At 36.0% G+C, this 15,454-nt stretch overlaps 1 protein-coding gene across 7 annotated transcripts in view; it reads left to right on the top strand.

Annotated features, from left to right (window-relative positions):
• The window catches only part of SRBD1 (S1 RNA binding domain 1), a 291,329-nt gene that overhangs the window by 257,447 nt on the left and 18,428 nt on the right, over nt 1-15,454 (top strand). For 6 of the 7 annotated variants that reach the window (XM_053589735.1, XM_053589734.1, XM_053589732.1 and 3 more), the window contains 3 exons: nt 346-452; nt 1,670-1,846; nt 3,849-4,031. In XM_053589735.1, coding sequence (XP_053445710.1) covers nt 346-452; nt 1,670-1,846; nt 3,849-4,031 — 467 coding nt within the window. The remainder of the gene's footprint in view (nt 1-345; nt 453-1,669; nt 1,847-3,848; nt 4,032-15,454) is intronic. The other variant, XM_053589738.1, reaches the window with a different exon arrangement.

Below are 15,454 nucleotides of genomic sequence, written 5' to 3'. Positions count from 1 at the left end.
GAGGCCTACTGAATCAGAATTCTGGTCGTGGGACTCATCAACCTGTGGTTTAACACAAGATCTACAGATGATTTTAATGAAAGCTAAAGTTAGAGAACCATTGCTCTAGGCAGAATTGTAGACAAGAGAAAAATACTGGTATTATTATATTCATGTGAGAGTTAAGAAAACACAGATTCTTTGAGTTTGGCTCAATTGCATCTGCCAACAGTGTCTTCAAAATGAATAAGGAAATTTACCATGGTACATGTTTGCCAACTCCCAAGAATAAAGGCAGAGCAATGGAATAGTCCAAGAATGGTATCTACTTCACTTTTGATTGATTTTTGATCTATGTCTTTTCAGCATGATGTATCTCAGACTTTACTTAAGGCAACACTGGACAGTGTTGTAGAAGAATGTGTCAGCTTTGTGGGAGTGGATATTAACATCTGTTCAGAAGTTTTGTTAAGGTGAGACAAGTCTGTGGCTCAAGATCATAGAATCTTGAGTTTAACTGTCTGTCTAGTCCAAACTCTACTGGAAGAAGGGGACACATGTGAATAAAGTTGTCAAACATAGAAGATCTGTGGGTTTATACATGTTCTAGGTAATCTGTCAGAGGAGAAGGCATCATTTAAGAAGAAAATTGTAACAAGTCACATTATCATTTTTAATATGGCAAGTCTAAAGTGAAGAGCATATGGTAACCATTGAGTACATTAGTGTTGCTAATACAATTTAAATAAGGCTAACATGGAAAATAGCTGTTTCCCACCACATGAGAGTACATGTTTTTAACTAGTTCAGTCTTTTGCCTGCATCTGTTAAAGCTGGAAGTAACCGGAAAATAAGTTCTCCAAGTTCAAGGTATGGTTACATACTTTTATACTAATTCCACAAATCACCTGTCAAAATTTCCATCATAGTATAATCATATCTTATATACAATGTCTTTTTTCCCCTTTGGTTATAGAAGAGTTGCTTTTTTTGTTCATAGTTTTGTGTTTATTATATAAGTCTGCTGATGCCGCATGAAATTCCCTGGTTTAGATCTTTTTCACTAAAACAAGTGTCATGGAAAATATCCCTTATATTTAAGGTGCTGCTTTTTTACCATAGCTACAAACATTTGGTAATTCCATATATGGAATGAGATTATAAAATTAAGATTTTCTGAATCTTTTAATTAACACCAAGCAAACTACTTAATTGTATAAATTTTATATTTTTATACTAACTATAACATTCAAGGGTAAATATCTTTCTATGCTTCAACTCTGTAAAATGAGCTGACCCCAAAACAGGGGGAAGAGCTAGTACAACACAGTTGTAGGTATTATAACTTATGCTACTAAGTCACTTTATAAGCTAACCAGAAATAGGCAACATTATTATTTGATTTGGAAATACAAGGAATGTAAATATTGTAGAAATACTTTAGGGAACAGTTCTTTTTCTTACATCAGTGTTAACCAGTGTACCAGCATCTTTATGATAGTTCTGGGTTTTGTGACTATGTTTCATTTTGTTATCTATCTTTTCCCTTAGACAACTCTTCCTTGTCCTTTTTGTTCTCTTTTGGATTAATTTTAGGCATATGATAATATGTTGTTGCAATTGGTTTTTTATGATCTAAATGGTTTATATCACTGTCTTTTCAGATGAGCTCTTTATTCTTATTTTTTAGGCATATCGCAGGACTTAATGCCAACAGGGCCAAAAATATCATTGAATGGCGAGAGAAAAATGGGCCCTTCATCAACCGAGAGCAGCTGAAGAAAGTGAAAGGGATGGGTCCAAAATCCTTCCAGCAGTGTGCAGGCTTCATCAGAATTAACCAAGATTATATCCGAACATTTTGCAGGTGATTCTTAAAGAACTTTTGGTTCTGTTGTCAGCCTTTCTTGGTATTGTTACCCAGCCTTCTACTGACTGGCATAAATTCTAGGCATCTGTTTTTCAGGTCTTCATTCAGTTAATGCTGATTGTCTGTTCTGTGCTAGGCACTGGGAATACATCAGTGAATGAGTCAGCATGTTTCTCATTCTCATGGAGTTATATTTTAATGTGTGAAGTAGACAATAAACTACTAGTTTCAGATGGTGAAAAGTGCTGTAAAAATTAAAAAGGCAACACATGACACTAACTTGAGGAGCAGTACAACTTCTTTAGATGAGTTATTTATTGAAGAGTTATTTGAGCAGACTTTTGAATGAAGTGAAGGAGCTAGCCACACAGGGATAGGAGGGAAAGTATTTTAAATGAGCAAGTCCTGAGGCAGGGCAAATTTGGTGTATTCACAAAATGAAGTGATTTGGACCTCTTTCCAAATGATTGCATGTAGATTCTTTTTTTATTATTATTATTTGTAACGTCTGCATAATATATATAATTGTATGAATGGGCCATAATTTAATCAGTACCTTATTAATGAACGTGCCAATTGTTTTAAAGCTTTAGATTTTTTTAGCTAATAATTAGGTTACTTGAAGATTTATGACTCCTTGATAATTTGTACCTTTATTCAAAATGGAATAATATCGTCTCATTTAATGTTTTTTACTTTGAAATTTATTTTTCTCCCCTCCCCCCCCACAACGTTAGTATATTTGCGTTTTTCAGAATATGCTTGTTTTTTGTTTTTTTTTTAATTTTCGTACTTTCTGTGGCGTTTAAATTTTGATATGGCTCTTATAAACATATAGTTGGATCTCATAGTTTTGCTAAATTTTATATTAATAGATACATTTATTGTATTTATTGATAATGTCTGGAATTAATATTTCATCTTTTCTTCTTCATCATGCTTTCTGATTCTTCTTCTCCTTTTATTCTATTTATTAGACCTTTCAATTAACAAGTTTTCTCTTTATTTCTCCCACTTTACCATCTCATCTTTAGCTCTCCTTAAAAAGTTCCACATATCATATTCTTCTGATGATTATCCTCTAATTTGTTTTGAACTGACCTCTGGAGTTAATAGGTATCTCTGTTCTCCCAGAAGAGGCCAGAAACTTCAGACTTTTCCTAGTCTTCCTTTCTTCGGTTCTATCTGCCTCCCATGCTGAGGTGACCCGAGATTTTAGTTTCAAACTATCCTTCCTATATATTTTATTTTGCATTATTCACAAGCAGTTATTTACTTAATAAGTTTTTATGATTTCTGTGCTTATGTTATCATTTTTCTTAAATTCACTGTTTTTGCCTTTTAGAGAGGATATGTGAGTTATACTTAAGTTCTTACATGTCTGGAAATGATTTAATTTGCCCTCCTACTTGAATGCTAATTTGGCTAGGTATGTGATTTTAGATTCAAAATCATTTCTCACACAACTTTTAAGACATTGTTACACCATGTTCTGACATCTGATGTTTGCCAATGAGAAATCTGATGCTAGTCTGATTCCAGATCCCTTCAAAGTAATCTGTTTTGTTTTTCTCTCTTGAAAGCCTTTTGGGAGTTTTAAAATTATTTGCTTTCTAAAGTTTCCCAACAATATGTCAAATATGAGTCTTTTTCTATCCATTCTATTCTATCCTCAGTAACTTGTGCTTTTCTTTAGCTCTGAGAAATCTTATTATTATTATTTCCCTTCATTTTTCTCTGTTCTCTTTTGAATGCCAATTGTACAGACTGAATTAGTTAAGAATATTTTTGGCTTTAAGTAACAGAAAATCCTACTAGCAGTGGTTTAAACAATTGGTGGTAATGTCTATCAAGTGAAATGTCAGAATCTGGTTGCTGTTTTTGTATATTTGTATAGCGGAGAAATAAATACATTTATAATTAAAGACACTTTTATGCTGAACTGAACTTTAAAATTTTTTTTAAACTTTTCCCCCCTTTTTGTTTTAAATGGCTACAGTAGTGAGCAAAGTGAGCCTTCAGACCAAATTCAAGGAGTTGCTGTGACGTCTTCAGCAGGTGTTGAGGTCACAAATGAGAAGCAGAGCAAAAAGAAGCGCAAAACTACAGTGAATGTTTCACTAAAGCCAAATCCTTTGGACCAAACTTGTATTCATCCAGAATCATATGACATAGCAATGAGGTAAGTCTGAGGCCCATATGGGAATTCTCCATGCCCAGAGTGAGTTCTTTATAGCAAATGGCCTTTGTTTTGACATAATGAAAAGTGAAAAATATGACTGTATTTAACATGACATTTTTCAGAAGTTCCGCATTGCTGAGTTATGTGGCACATTATTTTATTTCAGTGAGGAATGAAACCATTCCTGGAGCAGTGTCAAGCTAATAAACCCTGGTATTAATGGTGAAGTGTGTGTAATGGAAATTGCATGGCACTCTCCCCTGTTTGTTTTGGAAATTAACAAGACACAATTGACTAACACCTGGCATAAAACTTGTGCTTTTCTAAAGATAAAGCTCTTCTGAAAGTAAACACCCAATTCAGCTTTCCTAGGAAGTGTTGTCCTGGTTGATTATTACAGAGTCGAAGAAATGATGTACTTTTAGTGAGCACACATTAACACAGAATGATATGGGAGAGTTTTTTGAGTATAAGGGAAGTTTAAGGCATTAAAAGAAAAACTTTGTAAAGCACATTTAATTAGACTTAAAATTTTTAATTAGTTCAAAAACAGTGACTTGCTACATAACTAAATTTACTGAAGGTTCTTACTGAATTTTATGGCACTGAATTATATAAATAGTGAATGTTAACTTTCATTGAACCTAAAATGAGATTTTTAACTTGTTCTGAACTTATTTATATTTGATTTTAGTAAATGTCATTGGTTTGCTTTCTTTTAAAAATGGTTAAAATTATAAAGACTGCACATTATAGAGAACTTAGAATATAAAAAAAGAAACAAAAAGAAAATATCAAAACATCATCTCCTGGTTTTCCTCAAAAATTTTATTTTGAATAAAATTTAACCATACAGAAAAATTGGAAAAAATTAGTGAATTCCTATATATCACATCTAGATTTTATAATTAACATTTTACTATATTTTCCTCATATCTGTCCATGTATTTGTCCATAAATCCATCTTATTTCTTTTGATGCATTTCAGAGAAGTTGGCAAACATCAACATACTTTACCCTAAATATTTCAGCACACATACAATTTAACTAAAATTTGATCATTCTTTGAGGTTTTTTTTTTTTTTTTACTTTTGAGATAAAATTCACATCAGTTAAATTTGAAGTATACATTAGGTGAATTTTGACAGATGTCTATGCATGTGTAACCCCAACCCCCATCAAGATAAAGGATAGTGCTGTCATCCAAAAACATTTTCTTATAGCTCTTCCACCAATCCCCTTCTATAAGTAAATGCTTTAGTTTTTTTCTACCAAAAACAATTTTGCTGCTTCTATATCTTCATATTAATGATACCATACAGTGTACTCTTTTGTGTAACGCCTCTTTCAGTATAGTATTTAGAGAATTTCCGTATTATAACAAGTACCAATAGTTTTATCCTTTTATTGCTAAGTAATATTCCACTGTATGAATATACCACAGTTATCTATTCTTGTGTTAATGGAATCTAATAGCTATGGGAAAAACAAAACTATTTTTCATATTCTTTACCTTCAGTACAACACAGAATATTTCTATGACCTCTGGTCACCCAAATATTTGGTGATTTTTACCCATCAACTACCAGTTATTTTCTGTAGTTGATTCCCCAACAGACAGTACCTGAGTGTCCTTTAATCAAATTCATATTCTGACACTATCAACTGGAGGTAACATCAGTGTTGGGATCTATGAAGATGCCAGCTCGGTTCAGTCTTTCTCTGGGTGTTACTAGCAAGCGGCCCCCAGAATCTGAAAGCACTTTGACTCCACTGGCACAAAAAGAGGAAAGAAAGCAAGGAGCAGTGGAAATTTAACAGAAAAAGTTTCATTCTTTTAAGCAAGTAAGAACACACTTAAGTTTATAAGCAGACAGAACAAGCTATGGGTCTCTTTCTAACGAATGGGGAAGGACCCCTTACAAACTTTTCTCTTGTATTTATTCCCCAACCCTAGCTTTGCTCTGCCTACATCTAATGCTTATTCATTTCTGTCACCTAGGGTTTCGATCAAGCTAACCCCGCACTATTCTTAACTAACTTCTCCTTTAGAAAGTTTCTAAGATACTAATAAGGTATTGATCTAATCATGGGGTGCTAACTTTCTCTTTAAAAACTTTCTACCGATCTATCTTTTTGTGGGGGGTCTTAGGAGTTGAACATGCTCTGAATTTTAAAACTTTCTATCCACAATCTTGATTAGTTCTGCTTTTGTAATAGCCCTGTCCTCCCACCATGCTCATGTCTAAGCTAAGGAACTGTTTCCTCTGTCTCAGCACTTGCCCACTTTGTCTCGGCAATTGCCCACTTTTCCTTTACTTCTTACCTTATTACTTACCTGTCCCTACCAGTCAGATCCCACAGGTTGAGGGCCCAGTCACAGAACAGTTCTCCCACTCCCACCCCAAACCTCATGAGATACCAGTTAAAAACACAAGACTCTGACCTCTGCTTCTGACAAACCTGCTATGAATCAGAGTTTCCAAGATACCCTCCTTGGTTATATTGATTTGACAGCTTATAGAAGTTAAGGAAACACTTTACTTACATTTACTTGTTTATTATAAAGGAGATTACCAAGGATACAGATGAACAGCTAGGTAGAAAAGATGTACTCCCTGGGCATGCCACCCTTTAAGAACCTCTAAGTGTTTAGCATTCTGGAGGCTTATCAGAACCTAGTCCTTTTGAGTTTTTGTTACATAAACATGATTAATCGCATCATTGGCCAGTAGTGAGAAACTCAACATTCAGCCCCACTCTCTTCCCGTATATAATCACACAGTTGGTTTTTTTGGATGACCATTCCCCTCCTGAAGCTATGTAGGGACCCCCAGCTTCCAGTCATCTCACTAGAATACTGTAGGAAACACCTGAAAAGTAACACGTTGGTAATAAGGGAATGAGGAAGGGATTGGTCTCTCATTAAAAAGTACAAGAACATGTACACCATTGTTTGGCACTCTCCATACCTGTGGTGTAAATAGCCACAGGAGCAGTTAGTCAGGGCTCATACTAAAACTGACTTCTGCACCATTGAGGTGCTCCGACACCTCTGACCTACTGAGACAACTGGATCCTCCTGAAGGGGAGCCTTACCTGACTGAGACAGTGGGCTCTTCGGCACTTATGGGGAGCCATACCCCGAGTGAGCTTGTACAGCTGTCCGCATCCTGGGCCAGGGCCAGCAACCTAGCATCCTGGCTCTGACAGTATACAAAAGACACTGGCTACTCTGGAGACCCCAAAGGTTTTAAGAGCAATCACATGACCTTAGCTATTTCAAGTTTTGGGGTATTCTGAGTAAAACTGCTATGAGCCTTCTTATACTTAATTTTGTGGCCGTTGACATTTGGATGGCACCTGTGGCTCAAAGGAGTAGGGCGCCGGCCCCATATGCTGTAGGTGGTGGGTTCAAACCCAGCCCTGGCCAAAAACTGCAAAAAAAAAAAAAAAAAAAAAATTTTTTTTTTTTTTTAATTTATCTTAGAAAACTACCTCTGAGAGGAACTGCTAAGTCACAGAGTAGCTGAAGGTTCTTAGAAATTTTACTATATCACATCTATGTCATTATTTGATGTTAGTCTTTTTGATTTTAGCCATGTATTGTGTGAGTAGTAGTATCTCTTTGTGGTTTTAATTTGCATTTCCCAGATAACATTGAACATTTTCTTGTGTTTATTAGCCATTCATATATCTTTTGTGACATCTTTTCATATCATTTGGTCATTTTATAATTGAGTTGTTTGCCTTTTATTATTGGGTTTTTGGTGTATTTTATATATTCTGTGCATATAAAAATGTCCTTTGTCAACTATATGTTTCATGAATATTTTTTACCAGTTTGTGCTTGCCTCTTTAGGAACAATTGATCTCTTGATATTTATTGAGTCTTTTGGTCCATAAACTTATTATACCTCTTCATTTAAGTCTCTCATTTCTGCAAGCAATGTTTTTTAGTTTTCATTATACATATCTTACATATGTTTTATTAAATGTATCACATGTTTTTTCAACAGTATTGTAAATAGAATTTTAAAAATTCTCTGTACTCGGCTAATCTGCAAAAATACAGTTGGTATTGTATAACAACATAATATCATGAAAAGTAGCTAAAGTCACTTACTAGTTTTAGTAGGTATTCATAGATTCCTTACATTTCCCTATATAAGCAATTGCATCATCAGCAAATACATATATATGTGTATATATATATTTAGAGACAGAGTCTCACTTTGTCGCTCTTGGTAGAGTGCTATGGTGTCACAGCTCACAGCAACCTCCAGCTCTTGGGCTTAGGCGATTCTCTTGCCTCAGCGTCTGGAGTAGCTGGGACTACAGGCGCCCGCCACAACGCCCAGCTATTTTTTTGTTGCAGTTTGGCCGGGCCCAGGTTCAAAACCCTCCACCCTGGGTATTATGGGGCCAGCGCCCTACTCACTGAGCCACAAGCGCCACCTCCATTAGCAAATATATTAAAACTTTACTTCTGTCTTGATCTTCATACTTTTCCCTTTTTTTCCCATTACATTGGCCAGACCTTCAGTATAGCGATGATTAGAAGTGGAGAAGGTAGGCATCCTTATTCTGTACTTAACCTTCGGACTTGTTTCTCATTTCTTTATATCAAAAAATATTGTGATCTCCTAGTGACTCTCTTTGGTATTTGGTGTTTGAGAAGATGCAAGTGTACACATGGATTTTACAGCTTTCTTGCAATAACTCTGGTGTCTCCATGAGACCTAAATTATTTTGTTCTGTGGAAATCAGTGTCTTTTTTTAATATACATTTTGGTTAGTTTCCATAATATAGTTATAATATATATGGTTTATAAACTTTTTAATTTTTTTGAATTTGCTTTCTATTGTTAAGCACAGTTTTATTTTTTTTTTTCTTGGTAAAAGGCTGGATAGTATTTCATAAAGTGAGTGAACTGCAATTTAGGGACAGTAGTACTACTAGGGGTTCCTTATTTTTGATTCCTAGAAGTGGAATTACTCTGCCAGAGGGTCTAAAGCAGCAGTTCTCAACCTGTGGGTCGCGACCCCTTTGGGGGGTCTCCTGCATATCAGATATTTACATTACGATTCATTAACAGAAGCAAAATTACAGTTATAAAGTAGCAATGAAAATAATTTTATGGTTGAGTGTTACCACAACATGAGGAACTGTATTAAAGGGTTATGGCATTAGGAAGGTTGAGAACCACTGGTCTAAAGTTTTTTGTGATTCTTGATATATGAGGACTGTCCAGAAAGTATCTAGCCATGTATGTCTCTGTCTTTAATATCACATGATTTAATACTTTCTGGACAGCCCCTGTTCATCACTGAGTAACATACTGATTTATAATGCTATCAAGTGTTAAAGACTGAAATATAGTGAATTTCTCCTGCTAGACAAGACTTTTCTGTCAACTTCCATATGGGCCAGTTTCTGCTTGTGAAGGATCATCTTGTTTAAGCCTCCCAGCAACCCCGTGAGATTGCTGCTATTGTTATTCCCACTAATTTAGATATACAGGGCTAAGGTACAGGGGTCTTAAGTAAATTGTTTGTGATAACCCACCTGGTAGAACCAAGATTTAAACCTGATCTACGTCATCCCAAAGCCTGAGCTCTTAACTAGGTTACAGTAAAAAAGCTAGCTTGAGGCCAAATTTGAGTGTAATCATAATGGTCTTTGCCATTAGGGTATTTTACCCTTAAAGACAGTATGTGTTGTCTCCCACAGAACATAATTGGATTTGTGTTATAGGTGCTTCTTAAGGGGGAAAAAAAAAGAGTATATGGAATATGCTGATTTTAAGTATTATTCTCTATCATCACATGGCTGAAATTAGACTCTGCTTTTCCTCTGAAGAATACCTTATCTCCAGTAAATGAAAATTTGCCTATTTATTGAATTAAGGGATTTGTAGGAAACAGATTATTCACTAGAGTGTGCAGAATATTACGCTATTCTGCTGCAGATATGGCGTTTCCTGAATATTACATTAAAAAGAATTCCCTTTCTCATGGTTTGTAGAATGAGGCACTTGCATTTCAAAATAAGTAACTTAACAGTTACTACATTTGTTGTCTTGACATCCCAGAAGAGAATAGAGTTTAGAGCAGGGACAGTATGTTCATTTTTTCCTTTGCTTTTTTTTTTAATTAAATCATAGCTGTGTACATTAATGAATTTATGGGGTACAATGTTCTGGTTTTATATACAATTTGAAATTCTTATATCAAACTGGTTAACATAGACTTCACCATACTTTCTTAATTATTGTGTTAAGACATTTATACTCTACACTTAGTAGATTTGACATTGTACCCTTGTAAAATGCACCATAGGTGTGGTGTGGTCCGATCAGTTACCCTCTCTCCACTCATCCTCGCCCTCTCCCCTTCCCCTCCTCTTTCCCCTTCTTCTTGGGTTGTAGTTGGGTTATAGCTTTCATATGGCAGTGTGGGTGCTTAAATATTGGTTTTGTAGTAGAGTTGAGTACATTGGGTACTTTTTCTTCCATTCTTTTTTTTTTTTTCAAAGTCAATGAGGATTTTATAATACAGTAAAAATTTCAGTAAATACATATAAACACAGAAATTGATTTTTTGAGCTAAGCTTTGGATATGCTTAACTTGGTACATAAATAGGTTATTGTATAAATATATATTTTTTTATTGTTAAATCATACCTGTGTACATTAGTGCAATTAAGGGGTACAATGTGCTGGTTTCATATACGATCGGAAATATTCTTATCAAACTGTTCAACGTAGCCTTCATGGCATTTTCTTAGTTATTGTATGTAGACATTTGTGTTCTGCATTTAGTAGGTTTCGCCTGTATCCATTCTAAGATGCACCGTAGGTGTGGCCCAACCCATTACCCTCTCTCCACCCTAACCTTCCCCTCCCTTGGCCCTTTCCTCATAGTCTTGTGCTATAGTTGGGTTATAGCCTTCATGTGAAAGCTATAAATTAGCTTCATAGTTGGGCTGAGTACATCGGATACTTCTTCTTCCATTCTTGAGATACTTTGCTAAGAAGAGTATGTTCTAGCTCCATTCATGTAATTATAAAAGAGGTAAGTCTCCGTAAGGCTGCATAATATTCTGTGTACATATACCATAATTTATTAATCCATTCATGGATCGATGGGCACTTGGGCTTCTTCCATGACTTAGCAATTATGAATTGGGCTACAATAAACATTCTGGTGCAAATATCTTTATTATAACATGATTTTGATCTTCTGGATATATACCTAGTAGAGGAATTGCAGGATTGAACGGCAGGTCTATTTTTAGATCTCTACGTGATCTCCAAACTTCTTTCCAAAAGCAACATATTAGTTTGCTGTCGGGGCCCGGAACTGGCCAGGTCTCCGGCCTTGGCTTATCTATTGTTCTGACGCGGACCCATGTGTTACCCTCCTCAGGAACAATTACCCTTAGGTGTCTGAGGGCTATTTGCCTTAGCAGAAGGGAGAGAGAGAAACAGTCTTAGTAAGAAAGCAAATCTTGAGTGGCGCCTGTGGCTCAAAGGAGTAGGGCACTGGCCCCATATGCTGGAGGTGGTAGGTTCAAACCCAGCCCTGGCAAGAAAGTAAATATTAGCAGCCTTCTTGGACAGACCCCGGGCAGACTCCCTGCAGGCAGGAGAAGCGAAAGAGTCAGAGTGAGTAGGTCCATTGAAGAATGTGCGCACGCTCCCAACTCACTTCTCCCGCAGCTACTTATAGATGTAATCCTGTGGCTATTTATACCACAGGTATAGAGACTACCAAACACTGATGTTCTCCTCTTGTGAGCTCTAGAGTTGAGGAGAGCCAAATCCCTTACCACCACGGTGTCATGTTACTGAGATGTTACTGGTGTTTCTTATTGTTACAGAGTGTCCCAAGCTTTGCTCTGCTTCTCCTTCCCTTGAAGCTATATGGTCTGCTACAGTTTGCATTCCCACCCGCAGTGCAGAAGTGTTCCCTTTTCTCCACATCCACACCAACATCTATAGTTTTGGGATTTTGTGATGTGGGCTGATATTACTGGAGTTAGATGATATATCAAAGTGGTCTTGATTTGCATTTCTCTGATGATTAAGGATGATGAGCATTTTTTTATGTGTCTGTAGGCCATAGGCCTGTCTTCTTCAGAGAAGTTTCTATTCAAATATCTTGCCCACAATGAGATGAGATCACTTATTCTTTTCTTGCTAATACATTCGAGTTCTCTGTGGATTTTAGTTATCAAACTTTTGTCAGAGACATAACCTGCAAATATCTTCTTCCATTCTGAGGGCAGTCTGCTTGCTTTACTTACTGTGTTCTTGGCTGTGCAGAAGCTTTTTAGTTTGATCAGGTCCCAGTAATGTATTTTTGGTGTTGCTTCAATTGCCTAGGGGGTCCTCCTCATAAAATATTCTTCCAGGCTGATTTCTTCAAGTGTTTTCCCTGCACTCTCTTCTAGTACTTTCATAGTTTCATGTCTTAAGTTTAAATCTTTTATCCAGTGAGAATCTATTTTTGTTAATGGTGAAAGGTTGGGTTTCCGTTTCAGCCTTTTACAGGTCACCAGCGAGTTCACCCAGCACCATTTGTTAAATAGGGAGTCTTTTCCTCACTGCCTGTTTTTGATAGGCTTATCAAAGATCAAATGATGATAAATAGCTGGGTTCGTCTCTTAGTTCTTTATTCTGTTCCATACATCTACCACTCTGTTTTTGTGCCAGTACCGTGCTGTTTTGATCACTGTAGATTTGTAGTATAGTTTGAGGTCTGGTAGCGCGATTCCTCCTGCTTTGTTTTTATTTCTGAGTAATGTCGTCACTAATCAAGATTTTTTCTGATTCCATGTAAAACGAAGTATTATTTTTTTGAGGTCTTTAAAGTATGACAGTGGTGCTTTAATAGGGATTGCATTAAAATTGAATATTGCTTTGGATAGTATGGACATTCTAACAATGTTGATTCTTCCCAGCCATGAGCATGGTATGGTTTTTCATTTGTTAACATTTTCAGCTATTTCTTTTCTCAGAGTTTCATAGTTCTCTTTTTAGAGCTCTTTCACATCCTTCGTTAGGTAAACTCTCAAATATTTCATCTTCTTTGGCACTACTGTAAAAGGAGGCTTTAAACTAACAAAGTAAGGAAAGACAAGGATGGTCACTTCGTATTTGTTAAGGGAAATACTCAACATGATGAGATTTCGATTATTAACATTTATGTACTTAACCAGAATGCTCTTCAGTTTATAAGGGAGACCCTAACAGACATGAACAATTTGGTATCTTTCAGCACCATAACAGTCGGAGATTTAACACCCCTTTGGCAGTGTTAGATAGATCCTCCAATAAGAAACTAAGCAAAGAAATTTTGCACTTAAACTTCACCATACAACAATTGAATTTAATAGACAGCTATAGAATATTTCATCCTAACAAAACTGAATACACATTCTTCTCATCAGCCCATGAACATCCTCCAAAATTGATCACATCTTAGGTCACAATGCTAACATAAGCAAATTTAAAAGAATAGCAATTATTCCTTGTATTTTCTTGATCATCACAGAATAAAAGTTGAACTCTACTAATAACAGGAATCTGTGTACTCATACAAAGACATGGAAACTAAATAACCTGATGCTGGTCATAGATGAGATTAAGAAGGAAATTACCAAATTTTTGGAACAAAATGATAACGAAGACACGAATTATTAGAACCTCTGGAATACTGCAAAGGCAGTCCTAAGAGGGAATTTATAGCATTGCAAGCCTTCCTCAAGAGAACCGAAAGAGAGGACGTCAGCAACTTAATGGAACATCTCAAACAACTGGAAAAGGAAGAACATTCCAACCCCAAACCCAGCAGAAGAAAAGAAATAGCCAAAATTAGAGTAGAATTAAATGAAATGAAAACAAAAGAATTATTCAAAAGATCACTGAATCAAAAAGTTGGTTTTTGGGGGCAGCGCCTGTGGCTCAAAGGAGTAGGGCGCCAGCCCCATATGCCAGAGGTGGTAGGTTCAAACCCAGCCCCAGCCAAAAACTGCAAAAAAAAATAAAAATGTTGCTTTTTTTTTGAAAAGTTTAACAAAATTGATACACCTTTGGCTAGTCTAACCAGAAATAGAAAATTAAAATCCCTAATTTCATCAATCAGAAATGACAAAGGTGAAATAACGGATACCTCAGAAATTAAAAAAATTCTTAATACTATAAAAAATTCTATTCTCAAAAATATTAAAATCTGAAAGAAAGTGACCAATACTTGGAAGCATGCCACCTTTCTAGACTTAGCCAGAAAGAATTGTAAACGTTGGACAGACCTATATGAAGTACTGAAATAGAATCAAAATCTCCCAAAAAAGAAGAGTCTGGGACCAGATGGCTTCACATCAGAATACTACCAAACCTTTTAAGGAGGAACTAGTACCTACATTTTAACTTAACCTTTTCCAAAGTGTAGAAAAAGAAGGAATACTTCCCATCACATTTTTTTCCACCCAAACCAGAAGACCCAAAAAGGAAAGAAAATTATAAATCTATATCTTTAATGAATATAGATGCAAAAATATTCAATTAGATCGTAGCAAACAGAATCCAGCAACACATCAAATGAATTATACACCATGACCAAGTTGGTTTTATCCCAGGGTCTCAAGGGTGGTTCAATATACGTAAATCTATGAATATAATACATCACATAAACAAAATAAAAAACAAAGACCAAATGATTTTCTCAGTTGATACAGTATGTTCATCTTAGAGCCAAGGAGATTTTTAAGTGAAGGACTTAGGATGGAATGCCAATTATTAGAGATACAGTAAGAGAACCTATATTATAGGAGATATAAGGGGAATGTGAGATTAAGAATATTGCTCTATAGTATTGCTACAGATAGATTTTACTTCAGTATCCTCTGAAGCTATTCTCTTCTAAATCCCTTGTACTTGTTACAGGGTCTGTCCTACTCACCTAGTGACTGTACTTTGTACCTCACTGAAAAAATTCACAGCTGCCTTACAGTCCCCTTCCTCAGATTTGCTCCATGTTTTTACTCTTTCTGGCCCATCTTCCCTAAGCTGATTCTCCATTTTTTAATTCTGTTTCACTCCCATTCTTTCTTCTTCCAGGTTGTTGATGAGACGTCTTTTTTTGTTTGTTTATTTGTTCTTTTGTTTGTTTTTGAGACAAAGTCTTACTTTATCCCCCTGGATAGAGTACCGTGGTGTCATAGCTCACAGCAACCTCAAACTCCTGGGTTCAAGCAATCCTCTTACCTCAGCTTCCGATTAGCTGGGACTATAGGCACCTACCACAATGCCCAGCTATTTTTTTAGAGATGGGTCTCACTCTTGCTAAGGCTGGTCTTGAGCTCATGACATGAAGCAATCCACTCACCTCCACCTCTCAGAGTGCTAGGATTATAG

The sequence above is a fragment of the Nycticebus coucang genome, chromosome 4 (assembly GCF_027406575.1).
Source record: "Nycticebus coucang isolate mNycCou1 chromosome 4, mNycCou1.pri, whole genome shotgun sequence".
Taxonomy (NCBI): domain Eukaryota; kingdom Metazoa; phylum Chordata; class Mammalia; order Primates; family Lorisidae; genus Nycticebus; species Nycticebus coucang.
Note: the sequence above shows the minus strand (reverse complement) of the source record. Positions and strands in the feature narration are given on the sequence as shown.